The sequence below is a fragment of the Bombina bombina genome, chromosome 4 (genome assembly GCF_027579735.1).
Source record: "Bombina bombina isolate aBomBom1 chromosome 4, aBomBom1.pri, whole genome shotgun sequence".
Classification (NCBI taxonomy): Eukaryota; Metazoa; Chordata; class Amphibia; order Anura; family Bombinatoridae; genus Bombina; species Bombina bombina.
Genome location: NC_069502.1, coordinates 786,831,225 through 786,856,622, shown reverse-complemented (window position 1 = coordinate 786,856,622; position 25,398 = coordinate 786,831,225). Strand labels below are relative to the sequence as shown.

The window sequence follows — 25,398 nt, the reverse complement described above, 5'->3', positions numbered from 1 at the left end:
ATTTTTTCTATTTTTCTTTATGAAAAGTACATTTCTAGCTCATATACAAATGTAAAAATGTTTAAAGCATTATCTAAAACAAACTCAAATTTAAAAATGTTTAAAAAAAATAACATATTACCTTTTAGACTGTCACTAAGATAAATCTTGTATCTCAGAGAATTACAAAGGACAACGCCAACAAACTTTCTGTACCATGTTCGCTTAACATATTGTTTCCCCTGGCAACCTGTGAAACTAGTATCATGTCTGAAAGCAAACGGGATCCAAATTGGTTCGCCACCTTAAAAACAAACAAACAAAACTTAAATATGAACACAATATGAGAAAATATACAAACAAAAGGCTGTCACAATCAATACTGAATAAGTTAACAAGATTTCATTTTGCATTTGCTGCCTAAATTTGTAAGTCATGTAGGTCTGAACAATAAAGCTTGTTTCTCATAGTTGTTCATGTGTTTACCCAGTATAGAGATATTAAAACCAGATTGATCTGGGCTTATGCCAGATGTAACTGTGGTGGTGGCTTAAAACTAATTCAAGCAGAATGCTTCTAATCAATTGAAATTCCATACAAAGGAAGCCAAACGTCATCCAAGTTAAATTGATGTTTTCACACAGCAAAAAGTTTGTAATGGGGTCTTTATTGTGTTTTATTTGTGTGTTATCACAGCTTGGAAATTATCCTATTGTCAAGAACACTTATCCTGGCTAGTAGGTTTGTTGATTTTACTGAGGAATCCATGACTAGCTTTTATTAGATTTGTGCATGATCGAAAAATTTGTTTCGGTTTGGATCGATTCGGATTTTTTTTAATTTCGGTTCGGATCGATTCGAATTTGGAAAAATTTGAATGAATTAGTTTCGGATTTGTTTCGGATTCATTCGGATTCGAATAAATTCGTCTGGATTCGGTTCGGAAATTCAGAATTTCGGTATGTGTTAGGTGGGATATGCTGTGTATTAGACTAGTATTATGTACTGTATATTAGGTGTAACCCATAGCAGAGTGATATAACCTAATATACTGTACAATACTAGTGTAATCCATTGCCATCCGAATCTACCGAATAAATCCGAACTAATTCGGATTTATTCGTAGATTCGGCACTATTTTAATTCAGAAATTCGAATCGATCCGAATCTCCGAATTTACTGAATTCGGACGAATTTCCGAATCGATCCGAAACGAATCGCACATATCTAGCTTTTATATTTGGATTGGTTTATGCATAGAGGACAGAATCAGTGAGACACTTATGGACATGCTCACAAATATTAGGGCAGTTGGAAAGCATACAAAATAGTCAATTTGCTAGGAACATTGTTGCTAATAGAACTTAAAGGGATATGAAACCCAAAATTTGTCTTTTGTGATTCAGATAGAGCATGTGATTTTAAACAATTGTCTAATTTACTTCTATTACAATGTTACTTTGTTCTTTTGTTGTTGAAAAGCATGGATGTACGCTTAGGAGCGTGTATGTTTCTGGATCACTGTATGGCAGCAGTTTTGCAGGAATGTTATCCATTTGCAAGAGCACTAAATGGCAGCTCTATTTCGTGCCATGTAGTGCTTCAGATGGCTACCTAGGTATCTTTTCAACACATAATATCATGGGACCGAAACAAATTTGATAATAGAATTAAATTGGAAACTTTTGTAAATTATATGCTCACAACTTTTATTTATATATATATATATATATATTTGACAACATGTACCTGCTAAGACTGAGTTCACATAGCTGGTGTTAAATTTGAAGTGTAAAACGTGTAACCATTCAATTGGTGTTAACTTTAATAGATGGAAACTTTTTGGGAGCCCCGTATTGCGCTCGTATTAAGAGTTGAAAGTAAAAAGCTGGCGCATGTAGGTTTCACAACCGCATTAACGTATTTTCCTCACAGAAGTCAATGGAGAGCCCAAACTGGAAAAAAATTAAGAACTATACTCGCGCGTTATGTAAATGTCACATTTCAATGTTCTTTACATACAGAACAATGTAATACTTTCTATATATATAAATTTGTATACACATATTTCATATATACATATATATATATATATATACCTGTATATCTATCCCTATATATATTTGTATACACATATTTCATATATACATATTTATATATATAAATACCTATATATCTATTCCTATAGATAAATAGGTATAGATATGTATTTTACATGAACAGTATCAGATATATATGGAATAATATATATGGAATAATGTGCAAAATATAGCAGGACTGTAAAATATGTTTAACGTGCATCGCAGTTGACAATTTAGGACTAACACAGTCGGGTCTGTTTACAAAAATAAATGCTATCTTCAATGTGCGTTCTTAAAATATTAAATATAAATTAGTAAAAAATAATATTAATTCTTCAAAATGACTATACATACTCTAAAATATTCTAAATAATACATAGAATCTATTTATCTATCTATCTATCTATCTATCTATCTATCTATCTATCTATCTATCTATAGTCTATATATATATATATATATATATATATATATATATATATATATATGTTATATATACACTGTATAATTATTTGTATTAAGTTTTAAATGCAACGTAACAATATACATATATGGTTAATTATTAAAATAAGACTCATAATGATACATTTTCACTCTACAGGTATATTCCAGTGTACTGTCTCAACAATCTACCTGTTGCTCAAAGGACAGGAACCATAAACAGAACATGTCAACAGAATTTGTCCCTTGAAAAAATGTGCAGTCTAATCGAGTAAAAGAAGTATGGTATACAAATAATGGAATTATAATGTCGTGTGTGGGTGCAATAAAGCTGTATTTTCGAATCAAGTGGTGTGTGTTCTCTGTTCCCATTTATATTTATATTTTTTACAGTATGTATAATAATTTTTAAATTATTTTTAACATTTTTTAATACTTTATATTTAATATTTCAAGAGCACGCAATGAAGATAGCAATTGAGCTAACCTGACCGCATTAGTCCTGAGTTGCAAACCCAAATGCGCTTTACGCATATTTTACATTCCTATGTTCTTCACATAGAAAATAATGTACTTTTTATTATAAAATATATATTAATGTAAAATACATATTTATGCCTATATATCTATATGAATCTGATCTGATTATATAAATATGTATTTAAAAAAATAATTAATTAGACAAAACATTTTTTTTTATAATTTTAGACAATGTTTATATGAGTGTAACTGTAAATTTACATGTTTTTATGTTGTTGTTTTATGCAACTTTTTTCTTCCTCTTTGTGTGAGCTATGAACTCGTGCTGTCCCAACGTGTGTAAATCACAACTGAGCTTGTAATACACGTAATTTGAGAGATAGCAGCGCACCTTGCGCTATCCATTGAAAGTATAGGGCGCGCTAAGAAAAATGTTGGCCAGATTAAGATTCTCTGGTAAATCTTTTTATTTTACCATTCTTTGGGGCCACAAAACTAATAAGAGGAATGGAGAATTTAAGCTATGAGGAGAGGCTAGCCAAACTGGGTTTGTTTGCTTTGGAAAAAAGGCGCTTGAGAGGCGACATAATTACTTTATATAAATATATTCAAGGCCAATATACAGAGATGGTGGAAGCTCTTTTTATTCCAAGAAAATTGTTTGTGACAAGAAAACACAATTTAAGGCTGGAGAAAAGGAGATTTAGGGGCCTAGTTATCAAGCCGTCAACCTCAAATACGCTGGAATTCCGCAGCGTATTTGTGGCGAGGCTGATTCGCCTTAGTTATCAAAGGCTCGAGACCGGCAAAAGTAGAATTTTGTGACGTAAGCATCGATCCGCCGGACTCAGTCCGACACAGATCGATTCTTACGTCACTCCAGATGTTCCTCACACAAGTGCGGCACATTCTCACTACTTTTGCTAGTTATCAAAAAACTAGCAGGTACGCTCGGCACTTTTACGGCCCAGCGTACCTGGATTTCAATCCGCCACCCCTGGAGGCGGCGGATCCCATAGGAATCAATGGGAGTCTGACCATAGCGAAAGTACAAGTTCGCTGCTGACAGACATCCCATTGATTTCTATGGGAGCTGTCTACACCTAACACCCTAACATGTACCCCGAGTCTAAACACCACTAATCTGTCCCGCCTACACCGCCGCAACTAAATAAAGTTATTACCCCCTAAACCGCCGCTCCCGGAGCCCACCGCAAGCTACTCTATGCATATTAACCCCTAAAGCACCGCTCCCGGAGCCCACCGCAACTATAATAAATGTATTAACCCCTAAACCACCGCTCCCTGAACCCGCCGCAACCTATATTAAATGTATTAACCCCTATCCTGCCCCCCCTACACCGTCGCCACCTATAATAAATTTATTAACCCCTAATCTTCCCCCCCTACACCGTCGCCACCTATAATAAATTTATTAACCCCTATCCTGCCCCCCACTACGCCGCCGCCGCCACTGTAATAAAATTATTAACCCCTAAACCTAAGTCTAACATTAACCCTAACGCCCCCCTAACTTAAATATTAATTAAATAAATCTAAATAAATTAACTCTTATTAACTAAATGAATCCTATTTAAAACTAAATACCTTTAAAATAAACCCTAATATAGCTACAATATAAATAATAATTATATTCTAGCTATTTTAGGATTTATTTTTATTTTACAGGTACCTTTCAATTTATTTTAACCAGGTACAATAGCTATTAAATAGTTATTAACTATTTAATAGCTTACCTAGCTAAAATAAAGAGAAATGTACCTGTAAAATAAATCCTAACCTAAGTTACAATTAAACCTAATACTACACTATCATTAAATTAATTAAATAAACTACCTACAAATAACTACAATTAAATACAATTACATAAACTAACTAAAGTACAAAAAATAAAAAAAGCTAAGTTACAAAAAATAAAAAAATAAGTTACAAACATGTTAAAAATATTACAACAATTTTAAGCTACTTACACCTAATCTAAGCCCCCTAATAAAATAACAAACCCCCCCAAAATAAAAAAATTCCCTACCCTATTCTAAATTAAATAAATTTCAAAGCTCTTTTACCTTACCAGCCCTTAAAAGGGCCATTTGTGGGGGCATGCCCCAAAGAAAACAGCTCTTTTGCCTGTAAAAGAAAAATACAACCCCCCCCAACATTAAAACCCACCACCCACATACCCCTAATCTAACCCAAACCCCCCTTACAAAAACCTAACACTAATCCCCTGAAGATCATCCTACCTTGAGTCGTCTTCACTCAGCCGAGCCACCGATGGAACTGAAGAGGACATCCGGAGCGGAAGAAGTTAATCCTCCAAGCGGCGCTGAAGAAATCTTCCATCCGATGAAGTCATCATCCAGGCGGCGCTGAAGAAGTGTCTTCGATCCGGCCGATGTCATCTTCAAAGAGGCGCTGAAGAGGTCTTCTATCCGGGCGAAGTCATCTTCCAAGCCGGGTCTTGAATCTTCCTTCCGCCGACGCGGAACCACCTTCTTCACCGACGGACTACGACGAATGACGGCTCCTTTAAGGGACGTCATCCAAGATGGCGTCCCCTCAATTCCGATTGGCTGATAGGATTCTATCAGCCAATCGGAATTAAGGTAGGAAAAATCTGATTGGCTGATGGAATCAGCCAATCAGATTGAGCTTGCATTCTATTGGCTGTTCCGATCAGCCAATAGAATGCGAGCTCAATCTGATTGGCTGATTGGATCAGCCAATCGGATTGAACTTGAATCTGATTGGCTGATTCCATCAGCCAATCAGATTTTCCTACCTTAATTCCGATTGGCTGATAGAATCCTATCAGCCAATCGGAATTGAGGGGACGCCATCTTGGATGACGTCCCTTAAAGGAGCCGTCATTCGTCGTAGTCCGTCGGTGAAGAAGGTGGTTCCGCGTCGGCGGAAGGAAGATTCAAGACCCGGCTTGGAAGATGACTTCGCTCGGATAGAAGACCTCTTCAGCGCCTCTTTGAAGATGACATCGGCCGGATCGAAGACTTTTCTTCAGCGCCGCCTGGATGATGACTTCATCGGATGGAAGATTTCTTCAGCGCCGCTTGGAGGATTAACTTCTTCCGCTCCGGATGTCCTCTTCAGTTCCATCGGTGGCTCGGCTGAGTGAAGACGACTCAAGGTAGGATGATCTTCAGGGGATTAGTGTTAGGTTTTTGTAAGGGGGGTTTGGGTTAGATTAGGGGTATGTGGGTGGTGGGTTTTAATGTTGGGGGGGGGTTGTATTTTTCTTTTACAGGCAAAAGAGCTGTTTTCTTTGGGGCATGCCCCCACAAATGGCCCTTTTAAGGGCTGGTAAGGTAAAAGAGCTTTGAAATTTATTTAATTTAGAATAGGGTAGGGAATTTTTTTATTTTGGGGGGGTTTGTTATTTTATTAGGGGGCTTAGATTAGGTGTAAGTAGCTTAAAATTGTTGTAATATTTTTAACATGTTTGTAACTTATTTTTTTATTTTTTGTAACTTAGCTTTTTTTATTTTTTGTACTTTAGTTAGTTTATGCAATTGTATTTAATTGTAGTTATTTGTAGGTAGTTTATTTAATTAATTTAATGATAGTGTAGTATTAGGTTTAATTGTAACTTAGGTTAGGATTTATTTTACAGGTAATTTTGTATTTCTTTTAGCTAGGTAGTTATTAAATAGTTATTAACTATTTAATAACTATTCTAACTAGCTAAAAGAAATACAAAGATACCTGTAAAATAAATATAAATCCTAAGATAGCTATAATATAATTATTAATTATATTGTAGCTATCTTAGGGTTTATTTTACAGGTAAGTATTTAGTTTTAAATAGGAATAATTTATTAAAGTATAGTGTAGTGTTAGGTGTAATTGTAACTTAGGTTAGGATTTATTTCACAGGTACATTTCTCTTTATTTTAGCTAGGTAAGCTATTAAATAGTTAATAACTATTTAATAGCTATTGTACCTGGTTAAAATAAATTGAAAGGTACCTGTAAAATAAAAATAAATCCTAAGATAGCTAGAATATAATTATTATTTATATTGTAGCTATATTAGGGTTTATTTTAAAGGTAAGTATTTAGTTTTAAATAGGATTCATTTAGTTAATAAGAGTTAATTTATTTAGATTTATTTAATTAATATTTAAGTTAGGGGGGCGTTAGGGTTAGACTTAGGTTTAGGGGTTAATTATTTTATTACAGTGGCGGCGGCGTAGTGGGGGGCAGGATAGGGGTTACTAGGTATACTGTAGGTGGCAGCGGTGTCCGGGAGCGGCGGTTTAGGGGTTACTACATTTATAAGACTTGCGGCGGGGTCTAGGAGCGGCGGTTTAGGGGTTAATACATTTATAAGACTTGCGGCGGGGTCTAGGAGCGGCAATTTAGGGGTTAATACATTTATAAGACTTGCGGCGGGGTCTAGGAGCGGCGGTTTAGGGGTTAGTAACTTTATTGAGTTGCGGGAGGCTCCGGGGGCGCCGGTATAGGGGGTAGAACAGTGTAGTTTAGTGTGAGTGCTTAGTGACAGGCTAGCAATAAAGCTGGGAAAAAGCCGAAGGGCAGCGAGATCGGATGAGTGATAACTGTCACAGTCCGCTGCTCATCGCCCTGCGACTTTTTGACAGCTTTATTTGATAACTTAGGCATATTTTTTCAGGTCCGCGGCGGCGAAGGTAGGCGAGCTTAGGCGGGCGTATTGGGCCGGCAAAGCCAGAAAAGTAGACGGCTTGATAACTACCCCCCTTAATCTCCTGCAACTAAAACGTTTTTTCACTGTAAGAGCAATACAATTGTGGAACTCAATACCAAAGGATATAGTAAATGCCAATACTTTAGATACATTTAAAATAGTTTTGATACATTTCTGGCTAGAAAAAGAATGCAGAGATATGATTGCTTGTGATAAATGGGTCACCTTTTTAATAAGATCAATTTAAGATCAACTGGAGCTCTTTTTGTAAGTATATTAAGATTTGTATAGGTTGAACTCGATGGACTGTCTTTTTTTCAACCTCATCTACAATGTTACTTGTAATACTAGAGTGTGCACAGGGACATGATATGAATAACATAACCTGCACTATCGATTTCGCTCCACTTTTAATCTATGTTTATAAATAACTAGAAACACTTTTCACCCCATAATAAATAGTGATGTATTCAAACGAAATTGTGATCCATGGAAAGATTAGGTACTTGTATATTCTGAGGTTGTATATTATTACTTTGGCACATTCATATTTGTTGTAAATATTTAAGACATTTTTCCCTACAACGATATCTTCCCAAAGCAAATGTTAAGAAACTAATAGGATTTACCTGGGGGTCTCACAATAAGCAGAGGGTTATCTGTGGAAACAATATAAATGCAAAATTAAATACATTTTATTACTTGTAGATTATAGTAAATATGATACATATTTCATTTATTACTACCAGTTAAAATAAATGTATTTTTAATTAATGTTGATGCTGAGTACATTGAAATTAAGTTTTCATTAAAGAGTAAGAGAACACAAAAGGCTATAAAACCAATAAAGTAACTGTATTTGCCAGTCCCTGTCATTTTTTTCATAACAGCAGATCCAATTGTCATTTTAACTCCCTCTACCACATTCGCTTATACTCAGTATTTTTTTTCTTTCCTTTACATCTTTTATTCAGTGCAAACTGTTATTTAAAACAACTCTGTCATATAGTTCCCTACACAAGAGGTTTTCCATTATTAAAAAAGTACTCAAAAAAAAAAAATGCTGACTATAAACAAAGTCTGTATTTAGAATGTTTCACTTAAAGTTAAAGGGACACTGAACCCAAATTTTTTTCTTTTGTGATTCAGATAGAGCATGCAATTTCAATCAACTTTGTAATTTACTCCTATTATCAATTGTCCTTCGTTCTCTTGCTATTTTTATTTGTTTTAGAACTCTGGACAGCACTTTTATATTGGTGGATGAATTTATCCACCAATCAGCAAGAACAACTAAGGTTGTTCACCAAAAATGAGCCGGCATCTAAACTTACTTTCTTGCATTTCAAATAAAGATACCAAGAGAATGAAGAAAATGTGATAATAGGAGTAAATTAGAAAGTTGCTTAAAATTGCATGCTCTATCTGAATCAAGAAAGAAAAAATTGGGTTCAGTGTCCCTTTAATACAATTATTAAACTGATAAAAAAAAGAAATCCCAATATTAAAGAAAATATGACAATTATAAGGGAATCACTAAATGAACTGGTATATGATTAGAGAGACCAGCTGTTTTGTAGTCTATTTTGTTTTTGAAGTACAGACGTAACTCTGAGATACTGCGGGTTCAGTTTCAGACCACCTCAATAAAGCGAATATAGCAATAAAGTGAGTCACACTCATGTTTTTGTTTCTCAGTGCATATACAAGTAATATTGATACTGTATTGTAGTCTATTACGTGGGCAATAGCATTATGTCTACAAAACAATGTACATTATATACTTTATGGCTAAAAAATGATAACCATTATCTGAGCCTTCAGTGAGTCATAATCCTTTTGCTTGTGGTGTGTAAAAATAGATGTGTATACATGTTTATACAGTTGCATTTATGTGTTATTTGTGTATATATGTTGGACAAATGGCGCCTATAGACTTGCTTGGCACAAGGTTGCCACTAACCTTCAATTTGTAAAAAGAGCAATAAACTATAAAACGAGGTGTGCCTGTATTAGCAATGTCAAGAGGAAGATGTAATAAGAGATAGAAGTGGGCAGAGGACGGCACTATATGTGGATCATAGATGTTTGAGGTTAGAAGAAAGAGTTGAAAAATAGTTATGCTTAGAGACTGCATAAAAGTAGGTGCACAGGATAATAAATAGTAGGAGCATAGCATAAACTTGGAGTGCATAAAATAATTCAAGGAACACAAGCAGTGTGGGTCTAAGGGTCAAGGTCAGAAGGTGTGGACATAGTATGGCTTATTAGCCCCATGTACTAATCCAAGGGTGTATAAAGGTCCTAACTTAGAAACCTGTACACCCACCTTTGCAGAAAGGGGCAGAAGATGCTATACATTCACTGCCTGCATGTACTATTGCACAAGGACTTTCTTGTGCAAAGCTGCCACCTGCTCTCATCCGACCCGTCAATCAACCCCAAAAAAATGTATTTGGGATGATTTATCTAAATCATATGAGCGAGCTTGACTGGCAAGGGCTCCAAAGCAGCATCCACTGGAGTCCATGGCATCAAAGTTTGAACTTTTTGTGTGAAGCTATGAGAGAGGAACTGCCCTGAAGACTGAGAGAGAAGGGATCCTAGTAGGTTTGAGAGACGTTGTGAATCACTAGATTTCAGTTGTGAGATCTGATTATGTATGCAGTGGTCAGAGAGCAAGAGGTGTTGTGATGTTGTATATAAAAATGGTGGTCAGAAAGAGAAAACAGGGAGTTGTGTTAAACAAGTGGCATCTTGATGAGTTGAAGAATAGCCCTAGAAGGAATTAAGTTGGAGAAGCTAAGACTCCTTCAGGGGCACTGGGACTGCCCAGCAGGAATAATACAATTAAGATATCAGAGAAGGGAAAGTAAGGTAGCCCGACTGCGAAGTAACCAAGAGAAATGTGTTGATGACCTGGGAAGACAAAATAAAACAGCAATACATAAAGAAAGGGGAGAGAATAAACAAATCACATAAACTTCAAGGGAACATGATGGGCTCCATTTATTAAGCAGCGTCTGCTGCTTCGAAGGCCCATCGTTTTAGGCTCTCCTGAAACGGAAGTTAAGAAGCAGTGGTTGTAAAAACGCTGCTCCTTAACCTGTCCGCCACCATTGAAATCATCCCGATCTAATACAATCTGGATGATTTACAGCCCCTGCTAGTGGCCGATTGGCCGCAGGTGAGCAGGGGGGGGGGCAGCATTGCACAAGCATTTCACTAGAAATGCTTGTGCAATGATAAATGCCGACAGCGTATGCTGTCTGCATTTAGCGATGTTGAGTAGACATGATTCGGTAAATTTAGCCCAATGTATGGGAGGAGATGGGGCAGGAAACTTAACATTTTTTATTTCATGATTCAGACAGGGTATACAATTTTAAACAACATTTCAGTTTACTTCTATTTTCAAATGTGCTTCATTCTCTTGGTGTTCTTTGTTGAAAGAGCAGTAGTGCTGGCTGAATACATCAGTAAAAAAAATGACAAGAGGAAGCCACCAATCATCAGCCAGCTCTCAGTAGTGTATTGTTTCTCCTCAGTCTATTTAGGTATGCTTTTCAAGAAAAGATACCAAGAGAAAAAAGCTAGATAATAGATAATAAATATAAATTGGAAACGTGTTTAAAATTGTATGATCTATCTAAATCGTTGAAGTTTAATTTTGACTTTACTGTTTCATTAAAGGGATAGTAAACCCCAAAATGTTATTTTATGATTCAGATAGAACATACAATTCTAAACAACTTTCTAATTTAATTCTATTATCAAATTTTCTTAATTTTCTTGTTATCCATTGCTGAAGGGACAGCATTGTACTACTGACAGGAAGCTGAAAATATATATTTAGCCAATCACAAGAGACAAATGTGTGCAGGCACCAATAAGCAGCAGCTTCCACTAGTCTATGATATGTGCGTATTCATTTTTTAACAAGGGATACTAAGAGAACGAAGCACATTTGAAAATAGAAGTGAATTTAAAAGTGTCTTAAAATAACCGGCTCTATCTGAATCATGCAAGTTTAATTTTCACTTTCCTATTCCTTTAAAGGTGACATGGGGAGAGAGCAGGCAGCAAAGCAGGGCGTAAATGATGAAGTGAGAGGCAGAAGGTTAAGGGAGTGAGAGTTAAAAAGGTTATATAGGAAGGTGGGCTCATTGCAGACAAAGCAAGAGTTACACTGTGCACAAGTAAAAGATTCATTTTCTATGTTCTTTATGTTAATATAATACAATATGTGTAAAAAGAGGACAACAAAGACAAACGTGTAGCTAGATAACATTTTCCAGAGCACGTTTTCTTAGAGAAAAATATGAATTCAATTATTGTTAAGAATCAAGCCCATTTGTGTCAACAATTCGGGTATTAAATATGATCAAAACCCTTTTCTACTTTTTCCAAAAAAACTCAGATGTTACAATAAGACAGCAATCACTTATCTCTCAGAGGAGAACTTCCCAAATTAAAAAATAAATAAAAGTATATAACATTTATTATTTTGATTATTAGTTTGCTAACCACCAAGCAAATTGTTTTAGTTGGACAATGAGTCTACGGGAAGATTTTTGGTTTCTTATAGGACATATAAGTGATGATGAATTATGTAGGGGAGGTGGTTACCAATGGGGAGATTGTGTGGTGTGTTTGTAGTGGAACACGTCATGTAGGGTGATTTAGCATTTGAGTGATAAGTTAATGAGATCTCATCTGTCAGCAAGCCAAGCCTATTTTGTTGGGCTGTGGTTTCAAAGAGCAAATCCAGCTATTTCTTTTGCAAAAAAACAAACAAACACAAATCAGCATTTATAAAGTGACATTTATAAAATATAGGCAATATTTAGACATTTGAGGTGTTTAAAAGCGTGAGTTTGATCTGCTGTTGCTAGATTTCTCCAAAGCAGTGCCTTTACAGTGATATGCACATAATCATTTTTATTATAGCTGGTAACTAGCTAAAGATATTATATATATATATACACACACACACACACAGGGGAGGAAAATATCACTATGGTTTACTAGTCAGGGGTTAAAAGCTACTTGCCCAGAGGGAATAAGTTACTACTCCACTCAATGTTAAAGATAGGAAAAAGTCAAATTTCTAAGTCATACGCTGCAATTTCTATCGTATGGGACCACTGGAAATTCCAAGCCCTGTATATATATTTTGCCAACTAAAAGCGAAAAAGCAATATTTTTTGTTTTAACTTTCCATATTTTTTTTTTCATTTCTTTTCTACCCATACCTTGCCCTTAGTTTTACAGTTGTACATCCATCCCCTAGTCTCCTTTTTTCCCTTTACTCTACCCTACTAGTATTACAATGCAGGTAGGCAGGCTGGTAGTATTAAATTACAATGCAAGTAGATAAGCAGTCATACCAACAGGCAAGCTGACCAAGAGTGAAGTGAAAGCAAAATGGGAGGCATTGTTTTAAGCCATTTCACAAAGGAGCCTGAGCTGGCCAAGAACAAGTGTGAAAGTTACCTGCCTATTGGCTGACAGACAGGTCAATCAACAAAGAGGGACATTGGTGGGTGAACAGTATTGGACAGTGGGTTTTGCACTGATGGGAATGCCAGGTATCAAATAGACAAATGTCTAATTTTATGTTGCATCATCATTTGTTTGTTTATTCATTAAAGGCACTGCTCTTTTTGCTTTTTAAAGGAAATGCAAAGACAACAACAAAGTGAGTGTTTTTTCTCATTTATCCAAATCTGATTGGAAATATTTATTAATTAAATAAATACCTGACTCCGTAACAAATGACACATAGGGGCTCACTGGTCCAAATCCATAAGGATTCTTTGCTTGTACTTTGAAATAGTACCTAAAGAGAAAAATAAAACAAATTAGCTTAATTAATTGATGCTTCATAGGGAACAGGTTTGTATATAACAGAATAAAAAAGCAATTTTAAAAGAATTAATTGTAGCATTTAAACTAGTGTTGAATGGGATGTTAGTATATATATGAACATAAACGTTTTCCTATTTTACAAAACCATGGCACATTTTATCAGTATTTTAAATGTACTGTTAAAGGGACAGTCTAATCAAAATGAAACTGTCAGGATTCAGATAGGGCATAAAATTATAAACAATTTTCCATTTTACTTTTCTCATCAAATTTGCTTTGTTCTCTGTTGAAAGCTTAACCTAGGTAGGCTCATATGCTAATTTCTAAGCCCTTCAAGGCCGTCTCTTATCTCTGTGCATTTGGACATTTTTTTACAGCTAGTCAGCGCTAGTTCATGTGTGCCATATAGAAAACATTGTGCTCACTCCCGTGGAGTAACCTAGGAGTCAGCAATGATTTGCTAAACTGCAAGTCTGTCAAAAGAACTGAAATCAAGGTAATTACAGAGGTAAAAAGTGTATTAATATAACAGTGTTGGTTATGCAAAACTGGGGAATGGGTAATAAAGGGATTATCTATCTTTTTAAACAATAAAAATTCTAGAGTAGACTGTCCCTTTAAGCCAGTGCTTCTCAGCCAGAATCTAAGGGACAAACTTAAACAGCTCACTGTATCTTCCTTTGAGTATAAACTCTTAGACCAAATATCCATTGGTGGTGTTAGTATTAAACTATTTAGTTGTTGTACCACTATATCAGCTTATCTTCTTGACTCAGTTTACATACTTCCTTATTCCATTTTACAATTGCATGAAACGTTTGTCAGTAGTTAATCATAATTCTACCCCCATTCATTTCATATGTAGAAATTTGCTAATTGTTTTTAAAAAAATATAATCTTAGCATATGCTGCTTAGCAACTCTAACAAGATCCTGTAAAAGACTGGTGGCAAGTAACCCTCAGCCACAGTAGACATTTGTAGAGCACCACCAAATTCCATAGTGTTGGGTACATAAGTAGAGGTATATGATGACAAGGATTTGTGGAAACAATAAAATCCCCTCCAACTTTAAGATTCAAATTGGTATATTCCAGTAATCTAACTTGAATCAAACTCCAAAACTTTTGGTCTCCATAAAAAATTTACCTTTAGTTTAAATTTTGATTATAATAAACCTTCAACTCTCGTCAACAATTTGTTTTTAATGTTATACTGCAGAGATTTTAAAAATAAAATCCCTACTCCTTATTTGTCTTAATACATTGTGCATAGATTATTTCCTTGACCCAGTCCCATCTCAACTTTTTAATGTAAAATTGCAGTAGCCACATGTTTTTAGTTGTTGTAAAATGGGTTTGGTTCTGATTGAGAAAGTAAGACCTCTGACATTCCATGAGATAAGTCTAAGCAAGCTCTAATATTACATCTCTTTTTTAATTTTGAGATAAACCATTTTATATATATATATATATATTTTTTTTTTTTGATAACACAACACAGTTTTATCCAAAAAAATCTTTGTTAAACATATGTGTGGCACATTTATTGGCACCCCTATAAATTAATACTAAATATATATATATATATATATATATATATATATATATATAGTATATATATATTTGAAGTATATTACCATTGATATCTTACATTTTTTATTACACCTGGGTGACTAGGAACAGGGAATTGTTCAATCATGATTTCCTGCTTCACAGGGTATAAATATGAGGTAACAGATAGGATAATTTCCCTTAGTTATTCATCACAATGGGTAAGACCAAGAAATATAGCTGTGATGTACGGAAAAAGGTTGTTGAGCTTCACAAAACGAGAAGTAGCTATAAGAAAATAGCAAAAGCGGGACTTCCGGTGGGCGGCTCTAGAAGATGGATGCATGCTTTTGTTGCTCTGGAGAAAACATTTCTTAATATCCTTCACATCATCTTTCTTCCATGCCATCTGCATCTCCCTTGACAGAGAAGCTGACCTGGAATTACCAGCGGATAGAAGGAATCCACTCTCTTCTTCCCCGGAGGTCACTTTACTTAACAGTAACCCACGTGGGATTTTGTACTGACTTTTTGCCCAGAGCAATGGAGTCGGAAAAGCATATGGCCGTGCAGATATTTGAAATTCTTGTGCCGGCATTTGACCGTTTGTTCTATAACTATGAGACATTAAGGGATACCATCCAGGCTATTAAGAGTCCCTGTCTTCAAAAAGTTAACCCTGTGATTATGCGGACCTGCCTTCCCACACTAGACCCGCATAAGATACCTCTCACCCAGCTGCAACAGAATACTAACATTGCGGACTCAACACTTCTCTTTCTAGATTCGGCTGTTTTAACTAAGGACGTGGGGGATGTTTGTTTAGCCCATCACACTGCCAAGTACACTGCTGGACCTGCAGAGTTCGCTATCGTCTCCACATCCGTCATTTCGTTGACGGACATGTTCCTTACCTCACTAACAGGAAAACAGGGCACCAGGCAAATTTTCGATGCAGCATCGCTACAGGTGACCATCTGGTTAGCTGCTAATGCACCTCTCCAATATCCACATCCTCCACAGCGCTCCTTTTCCAGCAACACTGAGAGGCCAGATGGAACACGGCCTGATATCACACTAACTCTGTCATGCCTGCCTGCATGCGACACATATCCTTTAGGAAAGGGGCTCTTCATCTGTTGTCCTGTGTACTGTGCTGAATTGAGATCGGTCGTGGGTCTTGGGCAGGGCAGGCATCGGCTATAATGGGAGGGCTATAAGTGAGCGGACTTTCACGGTACTTTGGCTAACATGCTCCAGAATATTTAATCTACTTCTTCAAGTTGGACAAACTAGGCTGCCAAGTTCCACAGCACGTTAACTTTCATGTGGATTTCCAGTCGAAATCTTGTATGTAGCCTTACTGGACAGTTTATATTGTTATTGTTCTATTTTTGTAAGTGTCTTTACTGTTGTGGTTATTTTTATTTTATTTTTTAATTATTTTTTTGGGGGCCTCTATCAATTACGACATAATCTGCTTTTCTCAGAAACACCCAGCTACAGTTCGTATATTGTATATATATATGTAATCTGTGCTAAGTTTTAGTCGCTTCTTACACAGCCTATGTGTTATTACTTCTTATTTTCCACATCCCATGCCTGGATGTGTACAACACATGCTGATTTGCAAATTGTGCATCTGTTTAGAGATATGTTTGTTGTTGGGAACACAGTTTTACTCCTATTATCTGTCAAAAGAGACTTTCTAAATAGCTGCTATAGACTTCCTGAGTGGGATTATTGCCATACTGTTCGCCTGCAGATATCATTAAAGCAAACTTATCTCAGTGGGGCTCTCCTAGACCTTCTACTGCGGGTATTCAACCTGCAGAGTAACGTTTGACATATGGTCCCATCACTGTGCCTAAGTTAAACTAACATGTTAATGTTCATATATGCCAGGAAATATTTAAATAGGTTATATCCCTGTGTATTTCACTTTTATTTTATTTATTTTCTTAAGGTATAGACAAAGCTTTCCACATTTCTGTTACTGACATGACTGGTACCTGATCATTTTTGAACAGCTGCAATAATTGACCAGGTTGTGTTAAGTCTAACACTGGGGTTTTACCCAGACTTGCCTTTGCTTGTAGAAGTGTGGTGCCAGGTAGTGAGATTATTAATTGCACTCTGCTCAGGAAACCATTTAACCAATTAATAACATGATTCTTGCAAAAAATAAAAATACTTGTCCCATACATGTCTTTGTAAGGCATAGGGTCTCTGCAATTTGCAATCATATCTAACATTCTGTGCTGGATAACATATCCAGGTATGCATGCCAATTATATTAAACTAAAGTTTTTTTGTTTTGTTTTTTTTTAGGTTTAGTTTAGTTTAAAAAGGTTAAAAAAAGAGAGAGCTCGGGTAACAGATAATGAGAAAACCTTGGTGAGCATGTAAAGTAGATATTTCTTATATCTGTCTTGAATGCATTTTCATATATCTTTTTATCATAGCCCAATATATCAGGTGTCTCGGAAGCTCGCCTTTTATTCGTATACAGATATGTAGTAAACCAGCTCATAGTGTTATATTCATGCAATTCATGTCTTTTATTCTCACTTGTTGAGTGTCATGTGCTTTTCTTACCATATCGACTGTGAATGTATTAAGTGTGTCCTTTTACAATTTCAATGTATCTGTATGTAACTGTTTCCATGCTGTATGCCTAAGCTCTCTTCAATAAAAAGAATTAAAAAATAAATAAATAGCAAAAGCATTAAAAATGCCTATTTTGATCATCAGGGCAATAATTAGGAAGTTCCAGTCAACTGGAAATTATATGAATCAACCTGGAAGAGGACTTGTGTCTATTTTGTCTCAATGCACTGTGAAGAAAATGGTTCAAGTGGCCAAAGGACCTGGGCATTTTGTTAGGATACATGGCATCATGGGGCATGGTTGGATCTTCCAGCAGGACAATGATCCAAAACATACATAAAAATCAACACAAAAATGGTTTACTGACCACAAAATCAAGGTCCTGGTATGGCCATCCCAGTCCCCTGACTTTACAATTTTTGAGTTTACACCAGGGCAATTCTTATTGTTTATAGGGGTATTTTATCTGCTTTTGAGCTCTCATGGGTAAGATACATCATACATTACTTGATAAATGTGACCAGTATCTTTTATGCATAGTCCTTGCCGTTAGGTGTTTGCTCCATTCTTGATAACTGCGGAATTATTCTATAATAGTGATGGTACCATCCTTTAATTAGTTGTATGTATGAAGAGTTTAAAATTGTTGTTTTAGTCATTTACTCTTCTATTGTAGTTGCAAACACCTTAAGGCTTGAAGACTATTGAGCTATCTATACTCAGTGTTTAGATTTCGTAGATAAGGTCTAGATATGGTGGTGGCTCTTTAATGTTGTGGGGCTGTTTTTCTGCCAGAGGACCTTGCATTTTGTTAAGACACATAGCTTTTTGCGCACATACGTTAAGCGCACGAGCGAAATTCTAGCAGAGTTAGAACGGGAGCGTTAAATACCACTCGACTTGTAATCTATTATCTGGCCCTTAATTGGGTCATGTGAATGAGAAAAAAATATTTTTTATATAAAATATTGACAAGACATGGGCCATTGTTTTGTCAATCAAAAAAAAATAGTTTTCAAGTGATCACAATCTCATCTAATTTAACACCCCCAGTTGCACATTTCTAGCTATAACAAAAAACAAACAAACATGTTTTTTGTTGTTAAATTCACATTATCTGCATTGAAAATGGAAATGCAAATCAAAATGACAAATACAATGGCCATTTTTTCAAAACAATAGCAATATTTGTTAAAGACTAATAAAGTTATTTGAACAAAGGCATGCTAAAAACTTTAATTAATAATACTGAAAAAGTGCTTATTATATATATTTAATCTTAAAGGGACATAAAACCAAAATATTTTCTTTCATGATAAAAATAGAGCATGTGATTTTAATCAACTTTTGAATTTACTTCAATTATCTAATTTGTTTTGTTCCTTTGATATAGTTAATTGGATGACTGCTTGAAAAAGGCTGCCTGCACAGCAGAAACGCATTGCAGAAAGTACTGATTCGCAGATTTGGGCCACACAGATAGCCGTAGAGCCGATCTTGTGACACTAGGAAGCCCATGTAGGGATCAAACACTCCAGCTGCGGTAAAGCAGTGTTAGAGAGACTCCAGAACCGGTTTGTGGTTTTGGCCTAGGATAATCAAAAGGAGTATGCAAATACTCTGAAGAAACCAAAGGTATTGTGTATACACAGAAGTGAATATTGACACACGACACTGTGCATTCTAAGGGGCTGAATTATCAAGCCCTGAATTGAGCTTGATGCCCCTTGTTTTTCCGACGAGCCTTCAGGGTTGCCGGAAACAGAAGTTAGGAAGCAGTGGTCTAAAGGCCGCTGCTCCATAACTTGTCCTCCTGCTCTGAGGCGGCAGACAGAAATCAACCAGATCGAATACGATCGGGTTGATTGACACCCCCTGCTAGCAGCCGATTGGCCGTGAATCTGCAGGGGGCGGCATTGCACAAGCAGTTCTGGTGAACTGCTTGAGCAATGATAAATGCCGACAGTGTATGCTGTCAGCATTTATAGATGTGCAGCGGACATGATACGCTACATCGTATCATGTCCGCTCGCACTTTGATAAATATACCCCTAATAGAGGATTCTTAGAGATTTCAACCGCACAGGTTGAACAAGGTGCAATATACACGCTTTCGCCAGTTCCTGCTGTCTGTTTTTCTACAGACCTTCATTTTATGTCATTTTACGCTATTCTCTATTCAGATTTTTATAGGATCTGAACTATAAGGTTGGTCAACCGTTTGTATATTTAATCATGGAGCATTGTATGAATATATAGATACTGATCTTTTTATTTATGTTTTTATAACTTCATGTACTGCGAGACATAGCTTGGTATCACATATATGCTATATTATATATATTCCTTTATCTGTATTCATTAAATTATATTATTTTTATCCTCTTACTTAGTCATCCCTGGCTTTATCTATGGGTTAATTTTAACAAAAGTTTGTGATATATTCACTTGTATTTCAGATTTAGTGCATCCATTAGTGAGATATAGCGTAGTTTTGCCGTATTCTCTGTCCCCCTATTTGTTAAGTGCCCTTTCAGTCTCACCAAAAGTTGATATCCTTACTATATAGAACAGGGGGGAGTTACTGTGAACGATAATAGCATTAAGAACAAAATATTAAAATTCCACAACTTGGAAAGTCAACTCTAACTTGTCAACTCTAGTGGACAAAAATCAGATCTCAAATAAAATGTTGTAATCATTCATTCATAAAATCATAAAACAGGAGTAGAGTGTTTCTTCACCAATATACTTATTTCATTTTAATCTCTCATTCCCACTACTGTTTTGACACATCAGTGTGAGTATCCATAAGAAAATGATTACACAGTAGATGTGGTTAAAAACCTACAAAACCACACAACAAGGTCAAATTAATAACGGAAAAAATACTTTCCAGGAATCCATGTAAATACCACTGTACTTGTATTTTAATCTTGTCATTCAATGCAAAACTATGCAACTAATTTTACACTATGACAGCAATCTTAATCATACGCTCCAGATGTCTTTTGGAACAATTCCAGATAATCTACCACAAAATGCAGAATTCCTTCCATTTTTATTATTCAAGCAGGTGGTAAGTTGTTAAATCATTTAAGTAACACATAGTTTACAATATTGTCTACCATATACATGGGAAAATACTTTTCTCTAGTGAACCAATATTTCATATATATCTTTAATATATATATATATATATATATATACACACAGGATATATATATATATATATATATATATATATATATATATATATATATAGATAGATAGATAGATAGATAGATAGATAGATATAGATAGATATATATAGATATATATATACTGTATATATATTGCTATATAGCACAGAAAGAATTCCAACATTTAATCATTTATATAAAAATATTACAATCTTTTTAAATTGATATGAAACCCAAAATGTTTATTTTGTGATTTAGACAGAGCATACAATTGTAAACAAGTTTCCAATTTACTTCTATTATCAAATTTGTGTCATTCTTTTGATATTCTGTATTGAAGAGATACCTAGATAGAGCACTATATGGCAGGAAATTGTGCTGCCCTCTAGAGCTCTTACAAATGGATAACATTGCTGCCATATAGTGCTTTAGAAATGGGCTGGCTCCTAGGTATTTACATCCCTGCTTTTCAACAAAGAAACCAAGAGAACGAAGAAAAATTGATAATAAAAGTGAAATAGAAAGTTGTTTAAAATCATATGCTCTGGGGCCGATTCAACATGTTGCGAATGCAGCAGTTTCTGATCAAGCCTTCAGGCTCGCTGGAAGCAAAAGTTAAGAAGCCGTGGTCATAAGCCGCTGCTCCTGAACTCATCCGCCACCTTTGAGGTGGCAGACAGCAATCATCCCGATCAGATACGATCGGGATGATTAACACCCCCTGCAAGCGACCGATTGGCCGCGAATGTGCAAGGGGCGGCATTGCACAAGCATTTCATCAGAAATGCTTGTGCAATGTTAAATGCCAACAGTGTTTTTCTTTCGGCATTTAGCGATGTCGGGCGGACATGATCCACTACAGCGGATCATGTCCGCCCGACAGTTAATAAATCTGCCCCCTTGAATTATGACAGAAAAATGTTGGGTTCCCTATCCCTTTAATTTTCTCAGAAAAAAAGTAAAAACAGTATTATTGAACAATATACAGCTCTAGTTTATATATTTTGTTTTGTAAATTAAATAAAATTCAATGATTTTGGTATACAGATCGAGATTCACTGCGGCTACAGTATATCTAATACAATTGTCACAATTTCTCTCCTACATAAGCATGCCTACAAGCATTTTATTTCTGTTCAGCAAAATAAAAGGAACTTACCTAGTATTGGGTTTTAGATTTTCAACTGGAAAATTGTTTGCTCCTGCAGTTCGTGTTGACCACTTGTTCCTCAAGAAGTCATCATATGAAGCACTATAGACCAAATATCCTGCAGGACAGAGTGAGATTAGTTATTTTTTAAATATGTTTGTATGCCTAATGTTCGCAAATACTAATAACTACAGTAAAGGTACAGGAAACCCCAAAATTTTCTTTCATGATTTGGATAGAACATACAATTTTAAAACACTTTCCAATTTACTTCTGTTATCAAATTTGCTTAATTATCTCGTTCAGAATATTCCTACCTTAATTCCGATTGGCTGATAGAATCCTATCAGCCAATCGGAATTCGAGGGACGCCATCTTGGATGACGTCATTTAAAGGAACCATCATTCGTCGTTCAGTCGTCGGCCAGGATGGATGTTCCGCGTCGGAGGTCTTCAGGATCCTGCCGCTCCGCTCCGGATGGATGACGATAGAAGATCCCGCTTGGATGAAGACTTCAATCGGATGGAAGACCTCTTCTGCCCCGCTTGGATGAAGACTTCTACCGGATGGAGGACCTCTTCTTGCTCCGCTTGGATCAAGACTTCGGACCCTCTTCTGGACCGATCGCTGAACCCGGTGAGGTGAAGACAAGGTAGGGAGATCTTCAGGGGCTTAGTGTTAGGTTTATTTAAGGGGGGTTTGGGTTAGATTAGGGGTATGTGGGTGGTGAGTTGTAATGTTGGGGGGGGGTATTGTATGTTTTTTTTTACAGGCAAAAGAGCTGAACTTCTTGGGGCATGCCCCGCAAAGGGCCCTGTTCAGGGCTGGTAAGGTAAAAGAGCTTTGAACTTTAGTGATCTAGAATAGGGTAGGGCATTTTTTTTATTTTGGGGGGCTTTGTTATTTTATTAGGGGGCTTAGAGTAGGTGTAATTAGTTTAAAATTGTTGTAATATTTTTCTTATGTTTGTAAATATTTTTTTATTTTTTGTAACTTAGTTCTTTTTTATTTTTTGTACTTTAGTTAGTTTATTTCATTGTAGTTATTTGTAGGTATTGTATTTAATTAATTTATTGATAGTGTAGTGTTAGGTTTAATTGTAACTTAGGTTAGGATTTATTTTACAGGTAAATTTGTAATTATTTTAACTATTTTAGCTATTAAATAGTTCTTAACTATTTAATAGCTATTGTACCTGGTTAAAATAAATACAAAGTTACCTGTAAAATAAATATTAATCCTAAAATAGCTATAATATAAATATAATTTATATTGTAGCTATATTAGGATTTATTTTACAGGTAAGTATTTAGCTTTAAATAGGAATAATTTATTTAATAAGAGTTAATTAATTTCGTTAGATTAAAATTATATTTAATTTAGGGAGGTGTTAGTGTTAGGGTTAGACTTAGCTTTAGGGGTTAATACATTTATTAGAATAGCGGTGAGCTCCAGTCGGCAGATTAGGGGTTAATAATTGAAGTTAGGTGTCGGCGATGTTAGGGAGGGCAGATTAGGGGTTAATACTATTTATGATAGGGTTAGTGAGGCGGATTAGGGGTTAATAACTTTATAATAATAGCGGTGCGGTCCGGTCGGCAGATTAGGGGTTAATAAGTGTAGGCAGGTGGAGGCGACGTTGTGGGGGGCAGATAAGGGGTTAATAAATATAATATAGGGGTCGGCGATGTTAGGGCAGCAGATTAGGGGTACATAGGGATAATGTAAGCAGCGGCGGTTTACGGAGCGGCAGATTAGGGGTTAATAATAATATGCAGGGGTCAGCGATAGCGGGGGCGGCAGATTAGGGGTTAATAAGTGTAAGGTTAGGGGTGTTTAGACTCGGGGTACATGTTAAAGTGTTAGGTGCAGACGTAGGAAGTGTTTCCCCATAGCAAACAATGGGGCTGCGTTAGGAGCTGAACGCGGCTTTTTTGCAGGTGTTAGGTTTTTTTTCAGCTCAAACAGCCCCATTGTTTCCTATGGGGAATCGTGCACGAGCACGTTTTTGAGGCTGGCCGCTTGCGTAAGCAACTCTGGTATCGAGAGTTGAAGCTGCGTTAAATATCGCTCCTCCTTTTTGGAGCCTAACGCAGCCTTTATGTGGACTCTCAATACCAGAGTTATTTTTATAGTGCGGCCAGAAAAAAGCCGGCGTTAGCTTTTCGGGTCGTTACCGACAAAACTCTAAATCTAGCCGCTAGTTAGCCAATCACAAGAGACAAATGTGTGCCGGCACCAATCAGCATCCAGCTCTCACTAGTGTATGATATGTTTTTTATTTTGCAACAAGGGATAGTAAGAGAACGAAGCACATTTGAAAATAGAAGTGAATTTAAAAGTGTCTTAAAATTGCATGCTCTATCTGAATTATGAAAGCTTAATTTTGACTTTCCTATCTCTTTAATGTGTATATATATATATAAATATATATATATATATATATATATATATTTATTTATTATTATTATTATTGCCTAACTTTACATATTAAAAAAAGATAAGCTTTCAAATCTCTCGAGACTCTATTCTACAGTTCTGAAGTAATACTGATCAATACAATGAAATTTACAGTTTATGAGTTTCATTAATCATTTTCCTAGGTGAACAAGGTTTACTCCCAGGAACCAGTCCATCCTGGATTGTGGCGAGCGGCATCATCCACTGCCTGCATTTATCATTGCACAAGCCGCTGCTTGGCAATATCGACCCTGCTCGCGCATGACCAATTGCTGTCAATCATCCCAGTTGGATAGGGATGATTTAACGTCACCACAATTGAGGTAGCGGAAAGTCTTAACCTGTAGCTACTTGGCGAGCATTTCAGGTGCTTGGGACCCCAAACTACCTGATATCTTATTTTTGCTTTGCTCTAATGATATTCTTTGTTGAAGAGATAGCTAGGTAGCTGCCTGAGCAATACATAGCAGGAAATAGTGCTGTTCTCTAGTGCTCTAGCAAATGGATAACATTCTTGCAAAACTGCTGCAATATAGTGCTCCAGACATAGGCCTGCTCCTGAGATTACTTCCCTGCTTTTCAGCAAAAGAAACCAACAGAACAAAGAAAATTTGATAATAGAAGTAAATTAGAAAGTTGTTTAAAATTGTATCCTTTATCTGAATGACTAAAAAACATTTTTGGCTTTCAAATCCCTTTAATGTTATAAGCTTTATTGTTGTAATTTTCTGAGGGGGTTTCTCAAATTTGTTGACATAATTTGCAGGATATTATTGCAGAACTTCCGAGTGCTCTCTTTCCCGATGTTTTCTTTTTCCTATAGACCAGTTTCTGTTTTAGATTAGGAGGTTGCCTGAATTCCTGGATTTGGGTTGAGTGGGACATCC

At 36.0% G+C, this 25,398-nt stretch overlaps 1 protein-coding gene across 1 annotated transcript in view; it reads right to left on the bottom strand.

Moving 5' to 3' along the window:
• The window catches only part of FNDC1 (fibronectin type III domain containing 1), a 425,464-nt gene that overhangs the window by 12,729 nt on the left and 387,337 nt on the right, over positions 1-25,398 (bottom strand). The window contains 4 exon segments of the mRNA XM_053711170.1: positions 122-283; positions 8,316-8,345; positions 13,449-13,528; positions 22,060-22,168. Of these exon segments, the coding sequence (XP_053567145.1) occupies positions 122-283; positions 8,316-8,345; positions 13,449-13,528; positions 22,060-22,168 (381 nt within the window).